Source organism: Alnus glutinosa, chromosome 9 (genome assembly GCF_958979055.1).
Source record: "Alnus glutinosa chromosome 9, dhAlnGlut1.1, whole genome shotgun sequence".
NCBI classification, from domain to species: Eukaryota; Viridiplantae; Streptophyta; class Magnoliopsida; order Fagales; family Betulaceae; genus Alnus; species Alnus glutinosa.
In genome coordinates, this window is record NC_084894.1 from 8,367,932 (window position 1) to 8,390,757 (window position 22,826).

The 22,826-nt window shown below is 35.8% G+C and overlaps 1 protein-coding gene across 1 annotated transcript; it reads right to left on the minus strand.

Moving 5' to 3' along the window:
- Positions 1 to 346: 346 nt before the first annotated feature.
- Positions 347 to 19,613, minus strand: LOC133877283 (AP-2 complex subunit alpha-1-like). The gene is made up of 27 exons (XM_062315526.1): positions 19,138 to 19,613; positions 16,985 to 17,116; positions 16,315 to 16,440; positions 14,905 to 14,967; positions 14,700 to 14,797; positions 14,398 to 14,605; positions 13,850 to 13,921; positions 13,681 to 13,773; positions 9,022 to 9,123; positions 8,750 to 8,847; positions 8,463 to 8,544; positions 8,226 to 8,314; positions 7,082 to 7,187; positions 6,890 to 6,955; positions 6,153 to 6,259; positions 5,962 to 6,066; positions 5,758 to 5,878; positions 5,437 to 5,622; positions 5,035 to 5,271; positions 4,408 to 4,488; positions 4,088 to 4,252; positions 3,884 to 3,970; positions 3,659 to 3,784; positions 3,127 to 3,207; positions 2,966 to 3,037; positions 979 to 1,058; positions 347 to 891 (listed from the first exon to the last, which is right to left on the minus strand). The coding sequence occupies exons 1-27, from the start codon at positions 19,267 to 19,269 to the stop codon at positions 768 to 770; spliced, it is 3,039 nt and encodes a 1,012-aa protein (XP_062171510.1). The 5' UTR covers positions 19,270 to 19,613; the 3' UTR covers positions 347 to 767.
- Positions 19,614 to 22,826: the final 3,213 nt, after the last annotated feature.

Here is a 22,826-nt window from a genome sequence, read left to right on the forward strand (position 1 = left end):
CGCACGGTTGCAGGGTACAATAATGAGTTTTTTCATTGAGTTTTGGCTCTAGAGAGGGGCTTCTTTTTTCTTTTCTTTTTTTTTTTTCCCCAGAAATGCGTAGCTAATAGAAACAGAAAAGGAAAGTACATTCTGCTTCAGTCGTTGAAAGTTACACATTTTTTCTTTAGTAATTAATAAGCTGCCTGATGCAGCCATTTGGCAGCTCGAGGATTGGCATTTGATCAGTTGCAGCACGTCCAATGGCATTAGAACATAAGGAAAAAGGGGAAAGAATCGCAAGTCTGTTTTATCGTCCAAATAAAAATGCTCTTATTGAAAATATTACTATATGGATTACCAAACGAATGCAAACTATTACAACTGGTTCTACTTCATGCAAAATATCTTACATGGGTCAAATATTATGCTACAGAAACCAATCCAGTGAAACTGGGAAGGGGAAAAATGATGAATTATAATAATAATAATATTAAAAAAAAAGAAAAAAAACCCTCACCCCAAAAGAGAAAAAATCTCACCCAAGGCACAATTACATTTGTGCAGAAAGAATCTGAAAATCCCGACCAACCCCTGGAAATTCCCACTCAAAAGCACTTAAGCCGACTACCAAATTAGCTCAACCCTTAATTCCGCCAGCCCTTGCATCTTTGGTTTCTTCATCCACACTTTTAACTTGAGGGACATATGGGTGGGCCCAGCTGTATAAATCAGGTTTACATGCGTATAATGAACAAATCCTCACACATCACTCACCTTCACTGCTGTCACAGTAAACCAGCCAGCATAGCCCCAGGATCTGTCGCTGCTGCCGCTGGACTGGTTGGTTGAGGTACTGGTGCTGCTGCTGTAGGAATATTAACTAATTGTTCTTTCATGAACTCCTTCAACCTGCAAAATCGACCGTCAGCAAATTCCACCAAAGCTCTAAAAACAAAACTTAGGCTACCACTACACAACTGTCAATTTCTAACATACTCATATGTTAATGCCGGCTCCCCTGATGCAACTGTCATTCGCAACTGGCTTCTGTCTGCTGGATCTGTTTCAATTCTAACCTGAGTATCATCAAACCAAAAACACAGTCAAAACAGTGACCTTTCACAAATTCTAAAAACCTTAACAAAAAGGCATTATCTACATCAGAAGAGTTTTTTTTTTTTTTTTTTTCCAATCCTTGGGAAGTTTTCAATTTGCATCTTTTCCCAAAATACTATGAATACGTCTTACAACAACATAATCAATTTGACAAAAATGTCAACAGCAGAACCACTATTTTCAACTGACTATCCCTGCCCCCTAGCCCACTTCCTGTGTTTTCTCCCTTAATTTTTCAGAAGCCCATCTCTATTTTCCTCTCTTCAAATGAGCTCCTCCCCACCCCCCCAACAATTTTTTTTGTGCCATTTTGCCAGTATATACTTTAAAAACTGGGTTCTTAGGTGTGCTAGTACATATATCTCATCAGTTTATCCAAGAAAACCTTACACTGAATACAGTAGCATTAATAATTTTGGGTAATTACTAAGATAGCAGGTAGTTTTCCCACGCTCCCAATCTCAAGGAATAGTGATTCCTTAAGAAAGCTTTCCTGGATTTGTACAGTATTGCTTGTGTTAAGGATGCTTTTGTGGCAAATAATGACACAAATCTCAGGTATAACTTACCCTTAAAAACCGGCTTGCAAGGGGAGGGTGCTCAAGAACTTATATACATATGGTTAAGCTTGTACTTAAGCTATGTGGGACACTTAGGATCGTAACATACCACAATGCTTCTGAATCTGATGTTCACAACGGCCCACTCTATTCCATAGGTCATCCCCTCCGTAACTCGAACTCGAGATGTAGTGTTTGGCTCTGATACTAAGTGACATAAATTTTTGGGTAAAACTTACCCTTGAAAACCAGCTTGCAAAGGGAGGGTGCTCAAAAACTTATATGCCCATAATTGGAATGTAAGCTTTCTCAGAGTGACTCACAATTGGGAGGTGCATGCCTTTGCCTCATTCTTTAACTTCTTGTACTCCCTTAGATTGAGATGGCAATGGGATGACAAGCTTGGCTGGGCCCCTTCTAAGAGAGGGATGTTTATTGTTAGATCTTTCTATAGCGTCCTTGTACCTCATGATAGTACTCCCTTCCCTTGGAAATGTATTTGGTGAAATAAGGTCACCTTGAGAGCAGTGTTTTTTACTTGGACAACTGCCCACCCTAGATAACCTTAAAAAATAACATATCATTGTAGTTGACTGGTGCTGTATGTGTAAGAGGAGCGAGGAGTCTATGGATCTTTTACTTCATTGTATGATTGACAATGCTTTATAGAATTCTTTTTTCACCCTTGTTGGGTTAGTTTGGGTTATGCCTAAAGACTATTAGATCTTCTCGCTAGTTGGAGAGGGGTGTGCAAAAGTCCTCAGGGTGCAACAATGTGGAAGATAGTTCCATCTAGTCTTTTGTGGTGTCTTTGGAGGATAGAAATTATAGAACTTTTGACGATCGCAAGAGGACAGTGATGAAACTAAAGTCGTTCTTTTTCAAAACTCTTTTCCACTGAATAGCTGCTCTAGAGCTTAATGTGCTTACTTTCATGATTTTCTCAACCTTTCTTCTATTTCTATCTAGGCGTTTCTCTTGTATACATTATGTGCACTTGGGTTGTGCCTTTGGTACTTTTCAGTGATATCTTGTTTAATTTAAAAAAAAAAAAAAAAAAAAAAAGGTTCTCTCTCTTCTTTGCCAGAATTACTTTCTTCACTTGTGCATTGCGTGTTTGGATGGTACTTAGCATGTTTGTGTGTGTGTGTGTGTGTGTGTGTGTATAAACATGGTTATTTCCCCAAATATTGACCAGAAGATTTCAAAATTTATCTGCAAGTCTTACAGACTAGGTAAGATTCAATAATGAAAATGGTGGAAACAAATCCAATCATAAGTGCTGAAACTGGATGAATATTCCTTACCAAGCAGAGCATGGCCCGTGTACTTTCTGAATAGAACGTTGTGCTTGCAACAAGATTGTTTGGATTTGGGTCCTATAACAGAGAATTAAACAAACAGCTTCATATAACTGACAGATTTCCAATAAAAATTCAACATTTTTCTCTTTCTTTTAAGTACTTACAAGCCCTGGACAAACTATCAACCGGAAACTGTTCAATAAATTTGCCATGTCCAGAAGAGGCATTGGTCTTACGCCTCTAACCTGCACAATTGACAGGAAAAAAATGAGCATCTAGATATTAATCAAATATCATTAAACAGAGAAGGTAGCTGAATAAGACTGCAACTTGCGATTGGCAAATACACAACAAATAGAACAATGCCGCTTATTGACCATAAACCAGTGAGAAGAAGGCATGTTATGGCGATAATACCCAACATCTCATCACTATCCGATTACAATTGGATGGTAACGGAGAGCTCCAACAGTTCAACAAATGGAAAAATGGTAAATACTTAAAAAAAAGTTTTCCCCCTTCTCTAGCAATGAGATGATGAGGCTACATATAACTTATGAGCAATAATAGTGTTAAGTAATCCTTTTACTTGAAGTTCAGTTAGTAAATATAAAGAGTAATAATGGAAAGAAAGATTGGACTTTCATGTAAAGAAAATTTACTCTAGTGCTAAAGAGAAAGCAAAATGTACCATACCACTTCTTGGAGCTTCAAAGGTGGTCCTGAAAGTGATCTCCATTGAGGGAAAAACTCTTCAGCTGTCACTGCTATAGGCTGAAAAAATTTATTCAAGACAGCAGGAAGGCGAAGCTTGACATTGATCTATGGCAGGATAAATAAGATACATTAAGTCACAGATATAACCTAGCTTCATGTTGATTGTCAGGAGAAAAACACATAAAGTACAGATATATGAAGTACCATATTGTTACCAAACTTGTATGAGAAATCAAGGACTGCTACATCCCTACTAGGACGGAGATTCACAACTTCAAGTGGGCATTGCACCTATACAACCAAATATTAAAAATGTAAAGGACAATTAATGAATAAGGACAAAAGATAAGAGTGCCCACTATATACACCAACAATAAGTGATCCATTACAAGAACAAACAGTCTTCACCTGTGCTCTGGGAGGAATAGTCTCTGGTACTAATGAGAGCTCCATCTTTAAATGGGATGGAGGCAATATTATAGCCTGAACTGAAACAAGTGGAGAAGTATTCTTGTTTCCCAAGAAAAGAACAAGTCGCCCATGATGTGCTCGCCACTCTGCCTTAATGCCAATCTGAGGTAATATTTAACAACAAAATTACCACAAGCCTAGTAAAAGCTTTAACCATCTTAAATATTGTAAGGTAAACACAAAGTATTACAACGGGAGGTATCTTATGGTATTATATATAACAGGTGAAGAAAGAAAATTTGGAGGAAAGAAAAAACCTGGATGTAAGGATCTTCATATAAAACACCACTATCCTTCAAGCACAAAGCATGAAACCTTTCAGCAATATTTCCTATTGGCTACAAAAATGAGTAATGGGATTAGCTAGTTAAAAGTTTGATTAAGCACAATGAATATCACTATCTTACAGGACATAGCAGCCGAGACTAGACCATGTTTAGACCATCTTGCGTGGAAATCAGTAAGTTATGGGAAAGGATTGGAGAAATATGAAAACAATTTTTATTGAGGCTTCAGATTATTAGGTTAGTAAAACAAGTAGAGCTGTTCAAGCTTAGCTCCGATTGACACAATCAGGGCTGACTCAAGAAGCCTCTAGCTTTTGTAATGCAAATGAGACCGTCTTGTGCAACCTTTTACTCAACTTGACATTGGTTTTGAACTCGTAAAAAGGTCAAGCTACTTGAGCTTAACCAAAGATAGCTCAAGAATTAAGTGCGTCAAGCATAAGCAATGTAATACTCTGCTCGTTTAGACTTCAACAGACTATGTTAAATATATTGAATATTCCTATTTACACTACAGAGGTTCACTGCGTATGAAACATCTTATTCAACCCACCTCTTCAAATAAGCAATGCAGAATCTCATAATAACAGTTAGTACCTGAACAGAATTTGTCTGCTCTCCAAAAGGAACAATGGCTGCGGCTTCGATTGTATTTGGAACATCTTCCAATCCAGAGACTATAGTTTGTTGAGACTGGACATCCGTACTAGGAGGGCCTTCAATAGCCAGTGGACCCAAGAGATCACCAAGGAGATCGGCTGAAGGAGGTTGGGGATCTACTTTACTCAAAGTCCCATTCTCATGGGACAATCCTTGCTCTGCTAAATTGTGATCCTGTCAAGATAATCAAATATACATCAATTTCCAATTAAAACAATAAACAAATGTAGATTCAATCCTAAGACTCCAAAATTAACAGGGAGAATATGCTAAAAATGTTAGAGCTCAGGAAAAAACCACATACATCGAATAAAAGAAAAAGAAAAAGGAAGAACTTACTGCAGTACTGCTCATGCTGGGCACCTTTACCAGCGTAAGCTGAGTGCTGGATGATAATGGTGTCCCATTAGCAGGACGCTGATCAGTTACAACCAGAGCACTTGATGTTTGCTGCTGGGTCCGCAACTTTAAAGCACTTTGCTCCGCAGTATCAACTTCAGTATCAGCCTTCTTGATCAATGACGACTAAATTTTAAAGGAAATATTAAAGTTAGAGCCAAAAACCTTCAAGTGAACCCTTTTATCGAAACCATCCATGAAGTGACTCATCATACAAAACTACGAGTATGTTGCCACTGAACTAATCTACACCAGAAGTACCTGTCGCTCAGGGAATTTGGGCATTTCAGCCAATATATCCATTAGAGCTGCACCTTTTCTACTCAAGGCAATATATTCAACAGCTCGTTGTTGTATCTCAGCATCAATGCAACTCTCGTATCTACAAGAATAAAAGAAAGTGTTAAAGAAACCTACATCATTCGATGGCATTTTAGACAACAGGTGCAAAGGTAAAAATCTCACTTGTTAAAAATTGCCCAAATCTGATTCTGTAGTTCTGGGTCTGGGGGTTGAGTGTGCATTAAAATCTTAGCATATGTTGAAAGAAGAATAGGAATGGTAGAAGGCCTGCAAATAAATAATTGAACCTAAGATATACTAGAAGGAATGAAAACCACATAGTAAGACATGGGGTGAACGTTGAGTGCCCTTACGATACAGTAGGAAGCTTCTCATGTATGACGCTAAATATTTCCTTCGGACTACATGCTGGCCGTCTGGCCAAAAGGTGGCCAAATTCTCCAAGAAGATATGCACTGACCTGTTGCACACATGCCAATTATCAAATAAACTAAGACATTTATCCTAATTAAATTGTTATTTTTTGACGTATCATGATATGTTTGATTTACTTGTAAATAATTCAAATAATTATTAGTGCCTCATGTGGATTAACCAATATATGGCTTTGGTACATGATCATACATAAAGAAAAGAACCTATCAACATTCACAGACTTCATTGACATGATATGAAACTGGAACTCTCAAAAAATTCAAGTACAAAATTGACAAGATTCATTTGTGGAACATGACATGCAACTATGATAAGTATTATGGTATTGCTGTGCAAATTCTGGGTTCCTCAATATTTTTTTTATAGGTTAATTCTGGCTTCCTCATTAAGCCAATTATAATCATGCTCAAAGGTTCCTTCATTATTATTATTATTATTATTATTATTATTTCGGTTTTGACAAGTATAGAAATCCAAAAATTTAATTTTCTAAACAAGGATTGGCAATGGTCTCTTGCAAATACTTATAAAGCATTCTTCAATAATAGAAAATTGGCAACCCGATGTGCAATACAGAGGCAAAGAATAAAAGAAAGCAGAAAAAAAAATATATCTCTAGTAAAAAAATAATCATCATAAAACCATTGATACACACCTTCACCATTGTCTCATGTATAGCTGGCTTGTCAAGATACTCTCTCGCCTTTGCTGCGGCATAAGGCTGATCAAATGCATAAAATCTCATTTGAACAGTACGAATATGAAAACCTTTATTTGAAACAGGTAATTCATCAAAAAGAAAAAAGAAACAGGAAGCAACAAAGCATAAATACAATTATTTAATCACCTGTAGGTCTTCATTGTTTGTAACAAACTGCACAACACGAAACCATATGTCATCGCTTACAAAATCCCCAGCCTTATCAATCAATTGAAGAATCACATCCACATACCTGTGTCACATCAAAAAACTTTATTTGAAGGCCCATCATATAGTAGAAGAAAATGCCCAGAATGCTTTAGAGAGTTATTTATTACCAAATAATAAAATTTACTACTCAGTCACAAACTAGAACCCCAAAGTTTTAATTCTCAGAATATACAAAACAAAGAACAAAAAGCTAATTAGGAATTAGCCCATCAATTTACATCACGTATCGGGGAAAAAAAGGCATGTAGAAGAGAGAGAGAGAGAGAGAGAGAGAGAGAGAGAGAGAGAGAGACTGTCCTAGCCTCGCCATTTCTGTAGGCAGAAAATCCAAAACCATCATCTACATTTAATTTGTCCAGTATACAAAAGCATTTTGATACCAAACAGTTAACCATCTTAACCATCAAAGCGCCCTTTTCACAGGTCCCCAGACTCCTAAAGACACTCCAGATGAAAAAGTGGTAATTTGTCTTCTTACATTGTTTCTTCCCTTTTATCTATTTCTTTTTCCAATAAATTACTTCCTACATCTAAGTCCAGCAATTACCTCACTGGGTAACATTCAGTTCTTCCATGAAGTTTTAGCATGCTAAATCCTGTATTTAGAACTTGCTACTGGAGAATTATAATATATAATCTAGGAATGGAAAAGACTTGAGTAACTGCACAGATAAATCAAAGTTTTTTTTTTTTGATAAGTAATAAATTTTATCTGTGCTGCTTTGAAAGCCTAAATGGTCTCAAATAAAGCCATTAATCTTCAATCCCTTTTTTTCAATCTGCCTAGTTTTCACTGAAAAAAGGATTCAAGAAATGGCTATGCTAAATCTTCTACAAGAAGCATCAAGCATAAGATTGAGGAAGTCTTAATTGCAGGTGTGGCTACAACTCTCATATTTAGTTGAATTAATGCCGATCATGGCGGCATAACAAAATAGAAACACAAGCCCTAGTTATTTCAGTATCTTTTTAGCTTGTATGTTAATAATAATCTGGATATCCTGCTTTCAAATAGAGTTTGGTCTAATCCCACTTGCTCGCAAACAAGATTCACACTTACCATGATAGATCAGGGGCAAACTTCTCTGCAAGAATAGCAGCTTTAAGTGACAATTCCTCACGCATTGTGAACTCTGCTGTACTGAGATACTGAAAAGCAAGTGAAAATAGCTTGCTCATTTTGTGATTGAAATGGAAACTATCTGAGCATGCTAATATTGGGAAAAAAAAATGATTCAAACACATCTTTATGTCAAAATAATATAAAATAAATAGTCCACATCCAGCACTGGTGTACCTGCAATAATTCTTCAACTATGTCCTTTGCGTTTGTAACATCACACATACCATAAAGCAAATCGAGAGCGCGTCTACGGATACTGAGGGCAAATATTGATTTCAGTTAGCAAAATGGATTTTAAGAATATAAAAACACACATATATCCATGCAAACATACATATATACATGCGTACAGACCAACACAAACACACACATTTGGGGAATGCTAACCTCCCCACCTTTAGATGGAGAAGTGGCAGTATCAAGATTTCTAACATTTCAGAATGTAACAGAACAAACTAAACCTGATATCTGGATCCTTTAATGAGGTTATGATCTGAGCCTGGTGTCTTTTGATGATGTCTTGCACATCTGTTACCAACAACATTCGGGTCATATTCTCCTGCACCAGAGCAATGCAACATCAAATTATGCAGTTACAAAAAAACAATTAAATTTACCCTTCTGTGTTTAGAAATAGTAAGTCTTCGCTTGCTATTGATCATAGGTTGAGATAAGAAAATGGGGGTGGGGGGTGGTAATTAACAGTTTAAGCTATAGTGTTTCTACAACTTACCAAACCAAGATATCGAATATTTGGTTCACGCACAGCAATAAATTTTCCAAGAAGGGCAACACACTGAGACATCATCTCTTTTTCAGCATCAAGATGCATGACCTGAGATAGGGCATTAGAACATGCAAAACACAATAAGAGAGCCCCTAAATATCTTGAAAAGAGTTAAATTATCTTCGTCCTAATAAGTAGATGAATAATGTTGCCCAGGCAACATCACTTCCTGAAACCAAAAGCGACCATGCTTTTACCTATTAAAAAGATGAAAGTTCCACATGTATGTACATAGATGCATGTATGCATATACATCATGAAAGTTTCAAGAAACGAATCTCCAATCCTTCTCCCCAGAAATGCACAAATAATTTGTTTCCATAAGAACCATTCATAAATACTGGAGTTCCAAAGGTTTCATCCTCTTGTGAGTTTCAGCAAGTTTTCTTCACAGTAACATTGTCTCCACACACGTGCACACAAGTGGATGAGTGTGTCTGTGTAGATATATGTGATTTTTTTTTTCTACTCAATACAGGGAAGGGGATATACATGTTTGTGTGTATCTATGAACTATGAATGTGCATTGGAAGTCCATCCAGTGGCTGTTCTAGAGGGACAGGAACTGCCTGAGATAGTTTCGTGCGCCTGGGTCATTGAGAGGGTGAAAAATTTCTGCAATGTGGTGGGCTTGTCGAATGAGGGGTATAGGAGCAGATGTTGGCACTATTTACAGTTATTGAAGCAAGTAGGAAGGAGAGTAGTATGGCTAGTACTTGAGATGTTTTGGCAATGATAAATACCAAAGGAAAAAAGATAATTACAGCGATTGGCATTTTCTATCAACTATGATGCAAAGAGAGGGCCAGCAAACAAAGACAAAGGAAAGGGGAGGGGGGCTTTCGCATGCTTAATGAAGCCTAAGATTTTATCTTGGAATCTGAGGGGGCTTAATGGGGAGAAGAAGATGATGAAGACTAAGGGACTCATAGGGGAGTGGAAGGCAGATATTGTATGCTTACAGGAAACCAAACTTCAAGTTATTAATAGGGAAGATGGTACGGAGTTTGGGGGGTTGCGATCATGTGGATTGGTGTTTTTTAGGGTCGAGAGTAACCTCCAAAGGTATTTTGCTGATGTGGGATAGAAGGTTGTGAAAAAGATGGAGGTTTGTGTGGGGAGATTTATCATTGTGTCCTCCTTTCATTGTGTAAGTGATAATTTTGTATGGGCATTTGCAGGTGTGTATGGTTCTAATGATGACCACGAAAGAAAACTTTTGTGGGATGAATTGGTTGGAATTATGAGTTGGTGGACTTTTTTTTTTCCCTCTTTTTTCCTATTTTGGTGTCCTTTTTGTATACTTCTTGTATGTTTAGGGGCGCCTTTACGCTTTTTATAAACTTTTTTGCTTACTAATAAAAAAAAGAATTAAAAAAAAAAAAAGGAATTATGAGTTGGTGGGAAAAGCCTTCATGAATTGGAGGAGACTTTAATGCTATTCGCTATCTGAACGAGAGATCATGAGATAACTGTTATTCATCATCTATGGGGGAGCTTTCAGACTCCATTTTTGAATAAGGGCTTATGGATAGTCCTTTGGCGGGTGGTAAGTTCACTTGGTCTAATAATCAAGATGTGCAATGCTGGTCAAGAATTGATAGATTCTTATTTTCTCCAAATGGGAAGAACAGTTTCCTAATGTAGTTTAGAGGAGACTTCCTAGACTTTTGTCGGACCATTTCCCTCTAATGCTTGATTGTGGGGTGACGAATAGAAGTGGTGGATACTTCAAGTTTGAAAATATGTGGCTGAAATCTAAGGGATTTGTGGATCAGCTGAAATTATGGTGGCAGTCTTATTAGTTTCATGGCTGTCCAAATTGCGAATTGGCGTGCAAATTGAAGACTTTGAAAGTTGACTTGCAAAAATGGAATGAAGAAGTTTTTTGGGCATGTAGGGCAACGGAAAAAAGGTTTTGTTGGACGGTATTTGAGAATTTGATGTCATTGGGGAAGGAAGAGCGTTGACTGAGGAGGAAAGGGTGAGAAAGGATGATTTTTCATGGGAGTTGGAGAGGTTACTGCTATGTGAAGAGGTGAAGTTGGAGACAGAAGTCTAGGGCTCTTTGGTTGAGAGAGGGGGATAAGAACACCAAGTTCTTTCACAGGGTGGCAAATTCACATAGAAGAAATAATATTGTTGAATCTTTAATTGTCAATGGGTTTTTGTCGTCAGATGCTACAGCAATCAAGGCGCATATAGTACATTTTTATACACAATTGTATTCAGAGCAATGTAGCTGGAGGCCTAAGCTAGATGGACTCTCTTTTCACTGCATTAGTGTAGACGAGGGTTCTTGATTGGAAAGAGACTTTGAAGAGAGTGAGGTGTTTGAGGTGGTTCGAGCAATGAATGGAGACAAGGCCCTAAGACCCGATGGTTTTTCTTTGGGTTTTGTTAAATCACGTTGGGAAGTTCTTAAAGAGGATATTATGGCTGTTTTTAGAGAATTTAACAACAAAGGGAGTTTTGAGAAAAGTCTTAATGCAACATTCATAGCACTCATCCCCAAGAAAGCTGAAGCGGTGGATCTTAAGGATTTTCGACCTATCAGTATCGTGGGAGCTGTGTACAAAATAATATCTATGGTGCTAGCGAACAGATTGAAACATGTGTTGGAAAAGATCATTTCAAAGTCACAAAATGTGTTTATACAGGGGAGACAAATTTTAGATTTGGTTTTGATTGCTAACGAGGGCATTGATGATAATCACCTCAGATCTGGGGTACCAAGCTTATTATGTAAACTGGATCTAGAAAAGGCTTATGATCATGTGAATATAGAGTTTTTATTATATGTGTTGCAAAGAAGTGGTTTCAGGGGGGAAAATAGAGAGATTGGATAGCCTTTTGTAATTCTACAGTTCGCTATTATGCTTTGATTAATGGAGCCCCCTCTAGTTTCTTTAGTAGCAATCGGGGATTACAACAAGGGGATCCATTATCTCCTTTGCTTTTTGTGGTTGTTATGGAGGCTTTGAGTAGAATGATGATGGTTTTTCAGTGGGTTCAAGAAATAATGCAGGTATGGTTGTGTCACATTTGTTGTTTGCAGATGATACTTTGATATTTTGTGGCGCTAATGGTGAACATATTCGTAATCTGCGATGTCATTTTTTATGCTTTGAAGTCGTATCAGGGTTAAAGATTAACTTGTCGAAGTAAGAGATTATTCCAATTGGTGAGGTGGATGATATAGAATAAAGATATACAAACAAGAACCAGTCCCAACGAAAAAGCAGAACAAATTGTCATTCCAAAGACCCAGCATGCTTTATTTACTTCAAAAAGCTCATAAACGAGTAGTTTAAATTCCATTTAGGTAAATGGTCACATATTTGTTCTCTTATGCAATTAGGTGGTTTGAGAATTCGAAATTTGTGCAAGTTTAATCAAGCACTAGTGGGTAAATGGCTATGGCGATTTGCTACGGAAAGGGATGCGTTTTGGTGTTTGGTTGTGGAAGCAAAATATGGTTGTTTGAATGGGGGTTGGTGTACTAAGGAAGTTGAGGGGCCTTTTGGTGTTGGGAGTGCGGAAACATATTAGGAGGGGGTGGGGAGTTTTCTCGAAATTTATTAGATTTGAAGTAGGAGATGGTCCTCAAACTAGCTTCTAGCGTGATGTTTGGCGTGGGGATCATTCTCTGAAGGATGCCTTTCCAGAGTTATTTCGTATTGCGCGATGTAAGGAGGCGAGGGTTATGGATAATATGCAGGGTTCTAATGGTGTTATTCAATGGAATGTACCTTTTTTATGAGTTGTACAGGATTGGGAGGTAGAGGTGACGCTTGCCTTTTTTGGGATGTTGTATTCTCTCAAATGGAGACAAGGTGGGGAGGATTGTATTTGGTGGATTCCTTCAAAGAGGAAGAAGTTTGAGGTGCAACTGTTTTTTCACGAGTTATCTATTTTGGGGGTTTCTTCTTTAACTTGGAGCAGTATCTGGAAAGTTAAAGTACCTTTGAGAGTGAGTTTCTTTGTGTGGACAGCAGCTCTTGGTAAAATTCTGACCTTGGATAATCTGCGAAAGAGAGGATTAATAGTGGTGGGTTGGTGTTGCATGTGTAAGAGGAGTGGAGAATCTATAGATCATCTTCTTCTTCACTGCGAAGTGGCACGGGACTTATGGACTGCACTCTTTACTCTTTTCGACATTAAATGGGTTATGCCTGAAAGGGTGACAGATATGTTAGCTTGTTGGAGAGGTCAGGTGGGTACTCGTTCAGTTATTGCTGTGTGGAGAATAGCCCCGTTGAGCTAGAGCGGAATGCAGAATTTTTAAAGATCATGAAAAGTCAAAGGATGAGCTAAAAAACATTTTAGTCAAATCTCTTTAATTGGACAAGGGCTTTTAATATTTCTTCTTTTTCTAACTTCTCTCAATTTAGGGAGTTTTGTTCTTCTTTTCACCTAAAGTGGAGCTTTTCTTTGTATACATCATGTGTACTAGGGTTGTGCTCCTCTGCGCTTTTCAATGAAATGAACTATTTATAAAAAAAAAAAATGAACTATGAATGTGCATATAGACTCGTTAACAATAAAAAGCCTTAAACAATAAATACTAAAACACTAAAAAATTTATTTGGGCTGTGAACTTACAAGAGCAAGGGCTTCGAAAAGAACAGCATGTGATGCGTTGTTCTTATTTACATTTTTAACAACATCAGTCCCCATTAATATACGTTGTAAGACCTGAAATTACCGAATCAAGGTTAAATAGAATCACAGAATGTAACAAGAGAAAAGATAATGCCCTTCAGAAAAGAACCTCAAACAATGATCTTCTGGTATTTGGATCTTCAATAGTTGGGAAATACTGAAGAGCCCTCATTGTCTTAACCTGCAGTAACCAAGTGCTAACAAGCATTAATTTAATTATTAACCTATTACAAATCACCAACAGTCAATCACCCACAAAGGGTTACTTATTAAGAAAGAAAATTGAGTAAAACTAATTATAGGTAACATAAATCCATACCATAGAGTATAAAAAATAAGAAAATTTCCATTCTAAATGAGTAAAAGTGTGTTTTTCACGCATTGTACTCATACAGTAAAAAAAAACATTTATTTCTTTATGTTTTGCTGAGAAAAAAATTTCACTTGAAGATATAAAATTAATGATACTAACGTGAGGAGAAGCCATTCTTTTTCTTGCTATGGTTGATTAAGATTGAAAGCAGTTTTTTTAATAAAAGAGAAGCAATAATGATTTATTTCATTTGCATAAAAACATAGAAGGTCCATGCTTGCTAAACCATGTACTAATTTGGAATTGATTACATACAAAGAAGTTGAGGAAAAAAGAACACAAACCTGAAGCCAGGGAGATGGGATACCATAGTAAGTGTATTCTTGTGGAATGTCCTGATTCCTAGCAAGCCGCTCTAATGTTTTAACACACTTTGGAAGACAACTCCAGTATGCCTCATGGTTATTTGATACTAGAGCAACAAGAAGGCTCATAGAAGATGTCAAAACACCAAGATCACGTTCATCTAATAGCTGTGCCATCCGATCCGCCCTAAGACATATGGCAAAAGAGACTAATGAATAAGCACAAGTAAAACTATCTCATGAAAACAGCCTTTTGCCAGAATAGGAACCTTCAAACATACCAGCCATCTACATTGACAACATCAGGATTTTTCCTAAACAAGCGCAGCAGACAGAGTGCAGCTTTCTTCCTCACAAGCGGTCTGCAGCTGCTAGAGATCTAAATCAACAGACTTGGTTAAATTAATCTTTTTCTGTAACTACCAATTAAGATATATATAAGTTTACTTATCAAAAGATATATATAAGTTTAAAAAACTCTCTTACAAGTAACTTTTGAACATCAGGTGCTAACGACTCAGCAAATTCTCTCCCACCAATGTTGCCAACCTGCATAGATGAAGACATGGGGTCATAAAAGAGAAATAACTTAGAATATATAGCACAGGACATGATATGGTATAGAAGAAAAAGAAGGAGCACTTTTTGGCAGCAACAAGTTAACAAACCAATTATCAAACAAATAACCAGGCAAAAGGATGCTTGTTTCAATGTTAGCTGATGGAAAACCATTAAGCAAACCTTCCATGAACCTAGCCATTCTCTTTTCTTTTCTTTTTTCTTTTTTTTTTCTGATGAATAATAATAATTTTATTAAAAAACGCAAATCCCTCGTACACAAAGAGTATACAAGAGAACCAAAGTTTTAACTGCTACTACAATCTAAAAAACAAATTAGACCTACCAAATTCCTTGAGGGAAAGTTAGGAACATGAACAATAGCGCAATCCAGAAGAGATCTCAGAAAGGAGGATTTAAGAAGAAGCAAATTGGTCTCGCTATCCTCAAAGGCATTCTTGAGGTTATGCTTATGCAGGAGTAAGGCCCTATTGAGTTGAAACAAATTGCACATTTACTTGTAAAAAAATTGCACATTTGCATGAAAATTTCTTTAGCCTTTTCCTTGGGAGGGATTCTTCCAAAAAAAATTCCAAAAGCTGTGAGGATTTTGCCAAATAAGAAGTAATTGCAATATTATGCTCCCATGATTATTGAAAGGAAAAATTTAGAATCTGAAAATCAAAACTGTGCAGGAGAAGATCACGGCATGATCTCAACTGTTTCCCTATGACAAATAATGAATAACTTCCAACAACTTTAAGTCTCAGATGGTTAAAAAGACACAGAATCATGCTCAACTTTTTATTTGTAAATATCCATGAATGAAACATTAGGATAGAGTCAGTCTTGTCCAATAAAATATACACCACGTATCCCCATGCCATCGTTCAAGATGGACTGGTTTCCTAAAAAGGAGCTCTCTAGCTTTCGAAACAACTTCAGTAAAATGCTACTAAACCATAGATGTTTTGCCCATTCATAATACACTGACTACAGCACATACCTCAATAAAAGTGCTTCTAAAATAAAACATTGCACATGTGAAATTGGACACCAGATATCTTGGAATAAGGTAAGAGAAAAGAACTACACAAAAGGAAAAGAGTATTGTTGCATATAAAGCATCAGTACTTAACAGCCCTTCAGCTACTGATGGTAAGGGCCATGGTTGTCATCATGATAAGCAAAGCATTGAAATATGCATCAAAATATGAGCTATAGTGCAGGATAATTCAAAAGCATCTTAATAAAGTAAAACAGGAGCTACTTTTGACAGATAAAACAAAAGACAAATACTAAGCTCTTAAAATTTTAGCAGCTTTCCTATTGCCATACCATAGTCAATGCCAAACACTGGAAGGTTTCATTGCGACCAATAATATCATTGCGCACAGTATTTATTGCCAGTCTCAAAAAATCATGGTTCTCATTTAGCAAACATGCCGTCACAATGTACCCAACCTGCATCCATTTTTAGCACAATAAAATCAATCATACAGTTGAAAATGAAGTTACTTCTGAACAAAGAGCACAAGGCACTATATGAATAGCATCGAGCATTAAACCACTTCAAGATAAGAAATATGTCTTTTGAGCATCCAAGTTAAATAATATGACAACGCCATCAAGATACAAATCCAAATATTATGGTCTTCAGCTGTTAAGTACGAACCTTGGGTACCAATTCTTATACCAAATATTCCATATATTCAGATCTATAGAATTATTTCTAAGAAATGGCATAGAAAATGTAGTTGATACCCTTACTTTGAGTTATTCAACTTATACCTCCCAACAACACACCAGCCATGTTCTTATATGAGAAACCAAGAAATGTAAAGAGAACTATTTTTTTTTTTTTGATGACTGTAACGAGAACTAAAATGAGTTCATATCATTAAAAAAAAAAAAAAATACTCCTTCTAGCTAGCTAGGTGTATGCATTACGCTTTTAATGATATTTCAATTACTTATTAAAAAAATTAATACCCAATGATGGACTTACCTGCTTTTCTGGATACTTTGGTGCAGATATTAAAGAAACAGCTTCCATGTGACCAAAATCCACATCATAACCGAGCATGTAAATGTAGAGCATTTTCCAAACATATTTCTTCTTCTCATACGGTGATAAGCCCTATTGAAAGAAAGAAAAAAATGTTTCATAAACAATAGGTCACTTCTCTAAATTAGATATTCTCAATGTTTTGTGCAATAGGCAGCAATAGACCAAGAAGGTTAATATCGAAAAAAAAATACTTTCAAAGTAACAAACATCCAAAATAATACAGAGAACCATAATTGAAAAGGTATTAACAACTAAACAAAGAGAACACGAATGAAGCAGAAATTTTTGAGAAACTAATCCGAAGCAGTTGTGCAAAAGGATTTTTCTTGATAGTTAAATACAACTCTCGCACCCACATAGGATTGAACCCGTGAATTTCACCCTTCCCTCTTGATTTATGAGGGGAGAGGAGATGCCATTTGGTCCAAGGACTAGATGCAAAAAATATAGGTAGAATCATAGTCTCACTGCCCAATCCTGATATTTAACCAATTCTTTTGACCAACTTAACTCACCTACCCCTCTTTATTTGTCTCATTTGAGGTGGAGAGTAATTTCTCAGCATTGCATGATCTAAGTGGCCAGGAACATTCACAGTCCAACCATGCAATATATATAGATGGGCATTTTTCTTTTTGACTAACTCCTAAATGATTGATGTAATGATACGAATTTCGCAAGCAGTTCAATCACCTTGCTGGTGACCTACTACAGACACAACCAGAATAAAAGAGATTCAACAAGGTTTGAACGTGTGTCTGCATAAAACTGTAAATGTAAAAAAATTCCCGTACATAACTTCTAAAATTAACTGCTGCTGATAATCACAATCTGACTAGCTGGTCTGGAGGTGGACAAGTTGCCTTCACCTAGGATGTTGAGGATATTCAATATCTTAGCACCTCATTGCTTGAAATCTTATTTTCATTTCATCCAAACTTGATATATTCGTCCAGAATTATTTTAAAGTTAACGAGAATGGAATAAAAACAAGAATGAATATCTGACAAGATCCTTATCTCCTTATGCTTTAATCACTACAGCTAAATTTAACAAAATTCCAGGGAAGCTGCTAAGCAGAAACCAAGAACGAATATCAGGGGATTAGCCAAGGTAGCAAGTTTAGGTAAACCACAATTTCTTAGAAAACGAAAGATCAATATTTATTCAAATTTAATCCCTCAAGTAGTATCCACGAAAATCCTAAATCCATCTGCTCACTCAATCAATAGGGCCCCTCTAACTTTATCCGAAACAGGATCATCGGTCCTCAAGAATGTCTTCAAACTTTTGCAGTGTAATGACACATAAACATCTTTAGCCATTTTAGCACCATCCAAGCATAAGCTCCGATACACAACTTAAGTTTCTGTGACTTGTATCTATGGTATATATAAAAAATTTCCTTAGCCTTGTTAGTGAAACCCTTGGTGGAGAAAGGACCCATCCTCCATAAATTAGTCTAGTGGCCATATACAATATCTACCTTCCCACATCCTTTATAGCAAATTCAAGGGCATGCAAGCAAGATTGAGCCCACATGTTCCCCTAACTCTGAAATAATAGGAAGCATTTTCCCATCTTATTCGATTTTTTTTTAGCATACCAAATCTAATCTTACAAGACCGGTGGACAACATACACAATTCAAGTACATCTCAAGTCCCTATTGCCTCCCGTAATAGCAAGCCATTCCAAAGACAATTTTCAATAAGCCTGAAAACCAAAAAGCTCTCTCATGCTCATGCCAACACTCCCCACTCAAAGAATTAAACAAGGGAGCATCAATAAACTCTCTATGTTCAGTTGATCACCAAATAAAGGAAATAAACCAGAATAGAAATTAAACCTAGAATTACTAGTACGCCATGTAGCTGAATGATGCTTAGCTTAGTAAACACCATGACCCAAAATGTCTTTTCGTATATGACATTTTCCGCTATCCAAACACAAAAATAGCCACAAATCCTAACCTAATCGATCAAAACACCGAGCAACTAAACAAAGCCGATTCAAAATTCAAGAAAGTAACGAGCAAAACATACAAATGCACACGTAAAAACACAAAAACAAACGCTTAGAGACCCTAACCTTCTCGTTCTTGAAGCGCGTGCGGACGTTGCCGAGCTCCTTGTCGACGCGGAGGCGTTCCTGCTCTTTGTTCTGGCAATTGCGGATGTCGCTGATGAAGACCGAGAGCCCTCGCATGCCTGACAACGCCATCTCCGCTCAGATCCACTTTCCCTCACGCGCACACAGAGAGAGAGAGAGAGGAGAAGATAAAGAGAAACCGCAAGTTTCCTCCTGAGCTCCACAATCCTAGATCCTCTCCCGCCGTGGCACCGTTTGGATCTCAGGCCGCCAAAACAATAGAGAACAATCTTCGCAAAGATCACTCCAATTCAAAACCAAAATGCCTCTGATCTAGAGCGAGAATGAGGTTTTTTAGAGAGAGAGAGAGAGAGAGACAGAGAGAGGGAGAGGGAGGGTGGACTGAGAAAATTTGGAAAAGCCGTCGGGGAGTGCAGGGTCAGGTGACGACTTTTATTTACCATATGCCCAAATCAAATTGCATTCATTTCATTTTCCACCCAATGCTTTCCATTGTCTCTGGCCAATACTTTTTTCTTTTCTTTTCTTTTATTTTTTATTTTATTTTATTTTATTTTTTTATCTCTTCTTTCTTTTTCCTTTTTTTTTCCCTCGTCTGTGTTGTTGCCAATATTTTATTTCATGGCATTATTACTTCTCTTTCTGTTATCTTTTATTTTTTATTTTTTATTTTCTTCTTTGCCAGACTGTTGAAAAATGGCGCCTGGGATTTTGGCATGTGCTTATGGTAATTTTCTTTAGAATTCTGTTTCATAATTTTTCCTATATATACAGAAAACCATTTTTTAAGTTACACTTTGATGTATTAGATATGCACTTGGCCAATCCGGGTCGAGAATGCGGGTTCGGAGCAGGGAGTGGAACAATAGTTTTTTTGTGCCGAGGTTTAAACATAAATAAATAAATAAACACAGATTAATATAGTCTCTTTATGCGTGTCTTGTTTATGTAAAAAATAAATAAATAAAATAAAAAGACAAATTTTAAATTTAATTTCATACTAAATAATAATATACTTGCGTTTTTTAAAAGTTAAATTTATGGATGTTTTGCTTTCAAGCCGAAAGCGTGTTCAAGGCGCATCCCAAGTTTAAAATTAAAAATATTAGACATAAGAGTAAACCTATCATATGAGGGGTGAAGAATTAAACATTTGACGAGGCCGAGGTATATATTAAAATGTAGTAATTTTGCAAAAGTTTTAATAATTTTTGGGGTTGTCAAAGCCCCCAAGTACCAATGTAAGTCCACTCCTATTCGAGAGGTCACGATTTGGGTCAAGTTGATCATGTTCAAACCACGAGCGTCAATCAACCACAAAAGCTAATGTGCCAAGTTGTCAACACAACAGTTGCTTAAAGAATACTGAGAGTGAGGCGCGAAGAATAACTGCGTCGGTTTCATTTTGATTGCCAACGAACATATAAAACTTCACTTGTAACCTCATATCTTTCATCACTTTTACAATTAATTACTCGAACTTTAAAATGTGCTAATTTAGGACATCCATCTTTCACTTTTTTTTTTTTCTTTCCAATTTCAACCATCCGTTATAATTTTTTATTAAATTCTGTCAAAATTCTCAAAATACCCATATCTTTTTTAGAAAAAAAAAAAAAAAAAAAATTATAAGGATTTAAGCGTTGATTATAATTTAACGGAATTTGCAAAAAATACTCATGCATGAATATTTGAAATTTTTTATAATTTTTTTTGTTGAAAAAAATATAGGGGTATTTTAAAAGAGTAATGATTCACTACCACCTAAATATACAACTTTTCACCACATTGTCTATGTGGCAAGGTGGTCCCCTACTAACTTTAGAGTTTTTTTATTTTTAAAAAATAAAATAAAGTGGGGGACCACCTTGCCACATAGACAAGGTGGTGAAAAGTTGTATATTTAGGTGGTAAAGAATCGTTTCTCATTTTAAAATTTTTGATAATATTTAACGAAAAATTCTAACTGAATGTTGAAATTGAAAAAAAAAAAAATAAAAAAAAAAAATGAAAGATGACTATCCTATATTGACACTTTTTAAAGCCTGAGTACTTAGTTACAAAAATAATAAAAGGTCAAATGTTACAATTGAAGTTTAACATAGTCATAATCTTTGTCTCTATATTCAGGTTATTGATACATCGATCTTCTCAAATTTTAATTTTACTCATGGAATTAAGGGGACAGTTGGTTTTTGAAAGTTACCTTTAAGAAAACTGTAAATTTGGATATTTTGGTAGAAACATTATATTAATTGTATATCCAAAAATGAAAGAATTGGTTTGAGTGGGTGCTCATGATTTATAAATTGGGAAATTATGCGACACGACTTCCATAAAATCGGAATGACGTGTAATTAAAATTAGCCTTTAAATCAATACATATAAAAAAAATAATTAATAACTAATTTTTATTATTATATTATTCAAATTATATATCAGTCTACTTAATAGAAAAAAAAAAAAAAGAAAAGAAAAGAGAAGGTGGGGGGGTGGGGGGGGGGAATTCAAACCCAATTATAAAAAATAAAAAAGAAAAAAGAAAAAAGAAAAAGGAAAAAGGAGAGCATTTGAAACAGAGATTTTGAAATGTGTAGCACGTGAACAATTAAAAGAATGCTAATGCGAGAGAATTATTTTCATTAGCAATTGGTTACATATAATATAATAGCATAAGATTCCGGTTTCCTGGACATCCCATGGGCCATGATTACAGACCGAATCATAATGTTTATCTAAGGCAGACGGGATATAATTTTAAATTAAAATTTCCTATGACTTATTGTAGCTATTTTCTTAAGAATTTTGGTGAATAATAATGTCCTCATATTTTTTTAAGGAAGACATTGACAGATAAAAAATAACCAAAATTGATAAAATATTTGCAGCATATATAGAACTCGCAATATACATAGCAAAGTGTAAATAGTTCTTCTTTCTTTCTTTCTTTATTTTTTTATTTTTTATTTTAGATACATGAACAAAATTACAACAGGAAATAAAATACTAAGAAATAATATACCACTTCCGAAGAGGTGGGCTCTTAAATTATATGAAATATTAACTTACAACTAAATGCACTTAAAATTGTGCTAAAAAAGAAGATTTAAAGTTACAAGAATTTAGGTTACGATTGGTATGCGAGACGGCTATTTCATTAGGAAAAGAAAAAAAAAAAATTATTGAAAATGAAAGAAGAAAGTAGAATGAAATAACCTTAAAATAACTATTCTCATGGCCCATAAAAGAATGATATTTCTTAAATCGAGGAATAGTCATTTTCATGGAAATGACTATTCGAAGTATCAAAAGTATATGATCACTTATTATTATCATGTACTTTAACACTAATGCTATTCTATTTTGCCTTCTTCCGTTCATAATAAAATATATTAATTTTTCTTAATAGAATAACACTTTCACTTACCAACAATATCTTAGGGTCATGTCCCCCATCTTTCCTTTGTCTGTTCGTTCTTGAATGCTTGTCATATGAAAAACAGGCCATCATAAATGAAAAAATAAAATTTAGATGGTCGTGTGAAATGAGAATAAGCATTATTTAAAATTTCTAAATGATGTAAAATTATATAAGCCGTTACATACAATAAAATAAATTTTTAACTATAAAATACCCTCTTTTTACTTTGAAATAGAGATGATCATAT

Bases quoted from the DNA above. Each gene is read 5' to 3' on its own strand.
- LOC133877283 (XM_062315526.1), bottom strand. From the start codon at position 19,269: ATGGCGTTGTCAGGCATGCGAGGGCTCTCGGTCTTCATCAGCGACATC. The intron at 6,956-7,081 runs GTGATTAAATAA...GCATTTGATCAG, and splicing joins CAAACAATGAAGACCTACAG to CCTTATGCCGCAGCAAAGGC. The intron at 6,067-6,152 runs GTAAGGGCACTC...ATTTATTTGCAG, and splicing joins GAGAAGCTTCCTACTGTATC to GCCTTCTACCATTCCTATTC.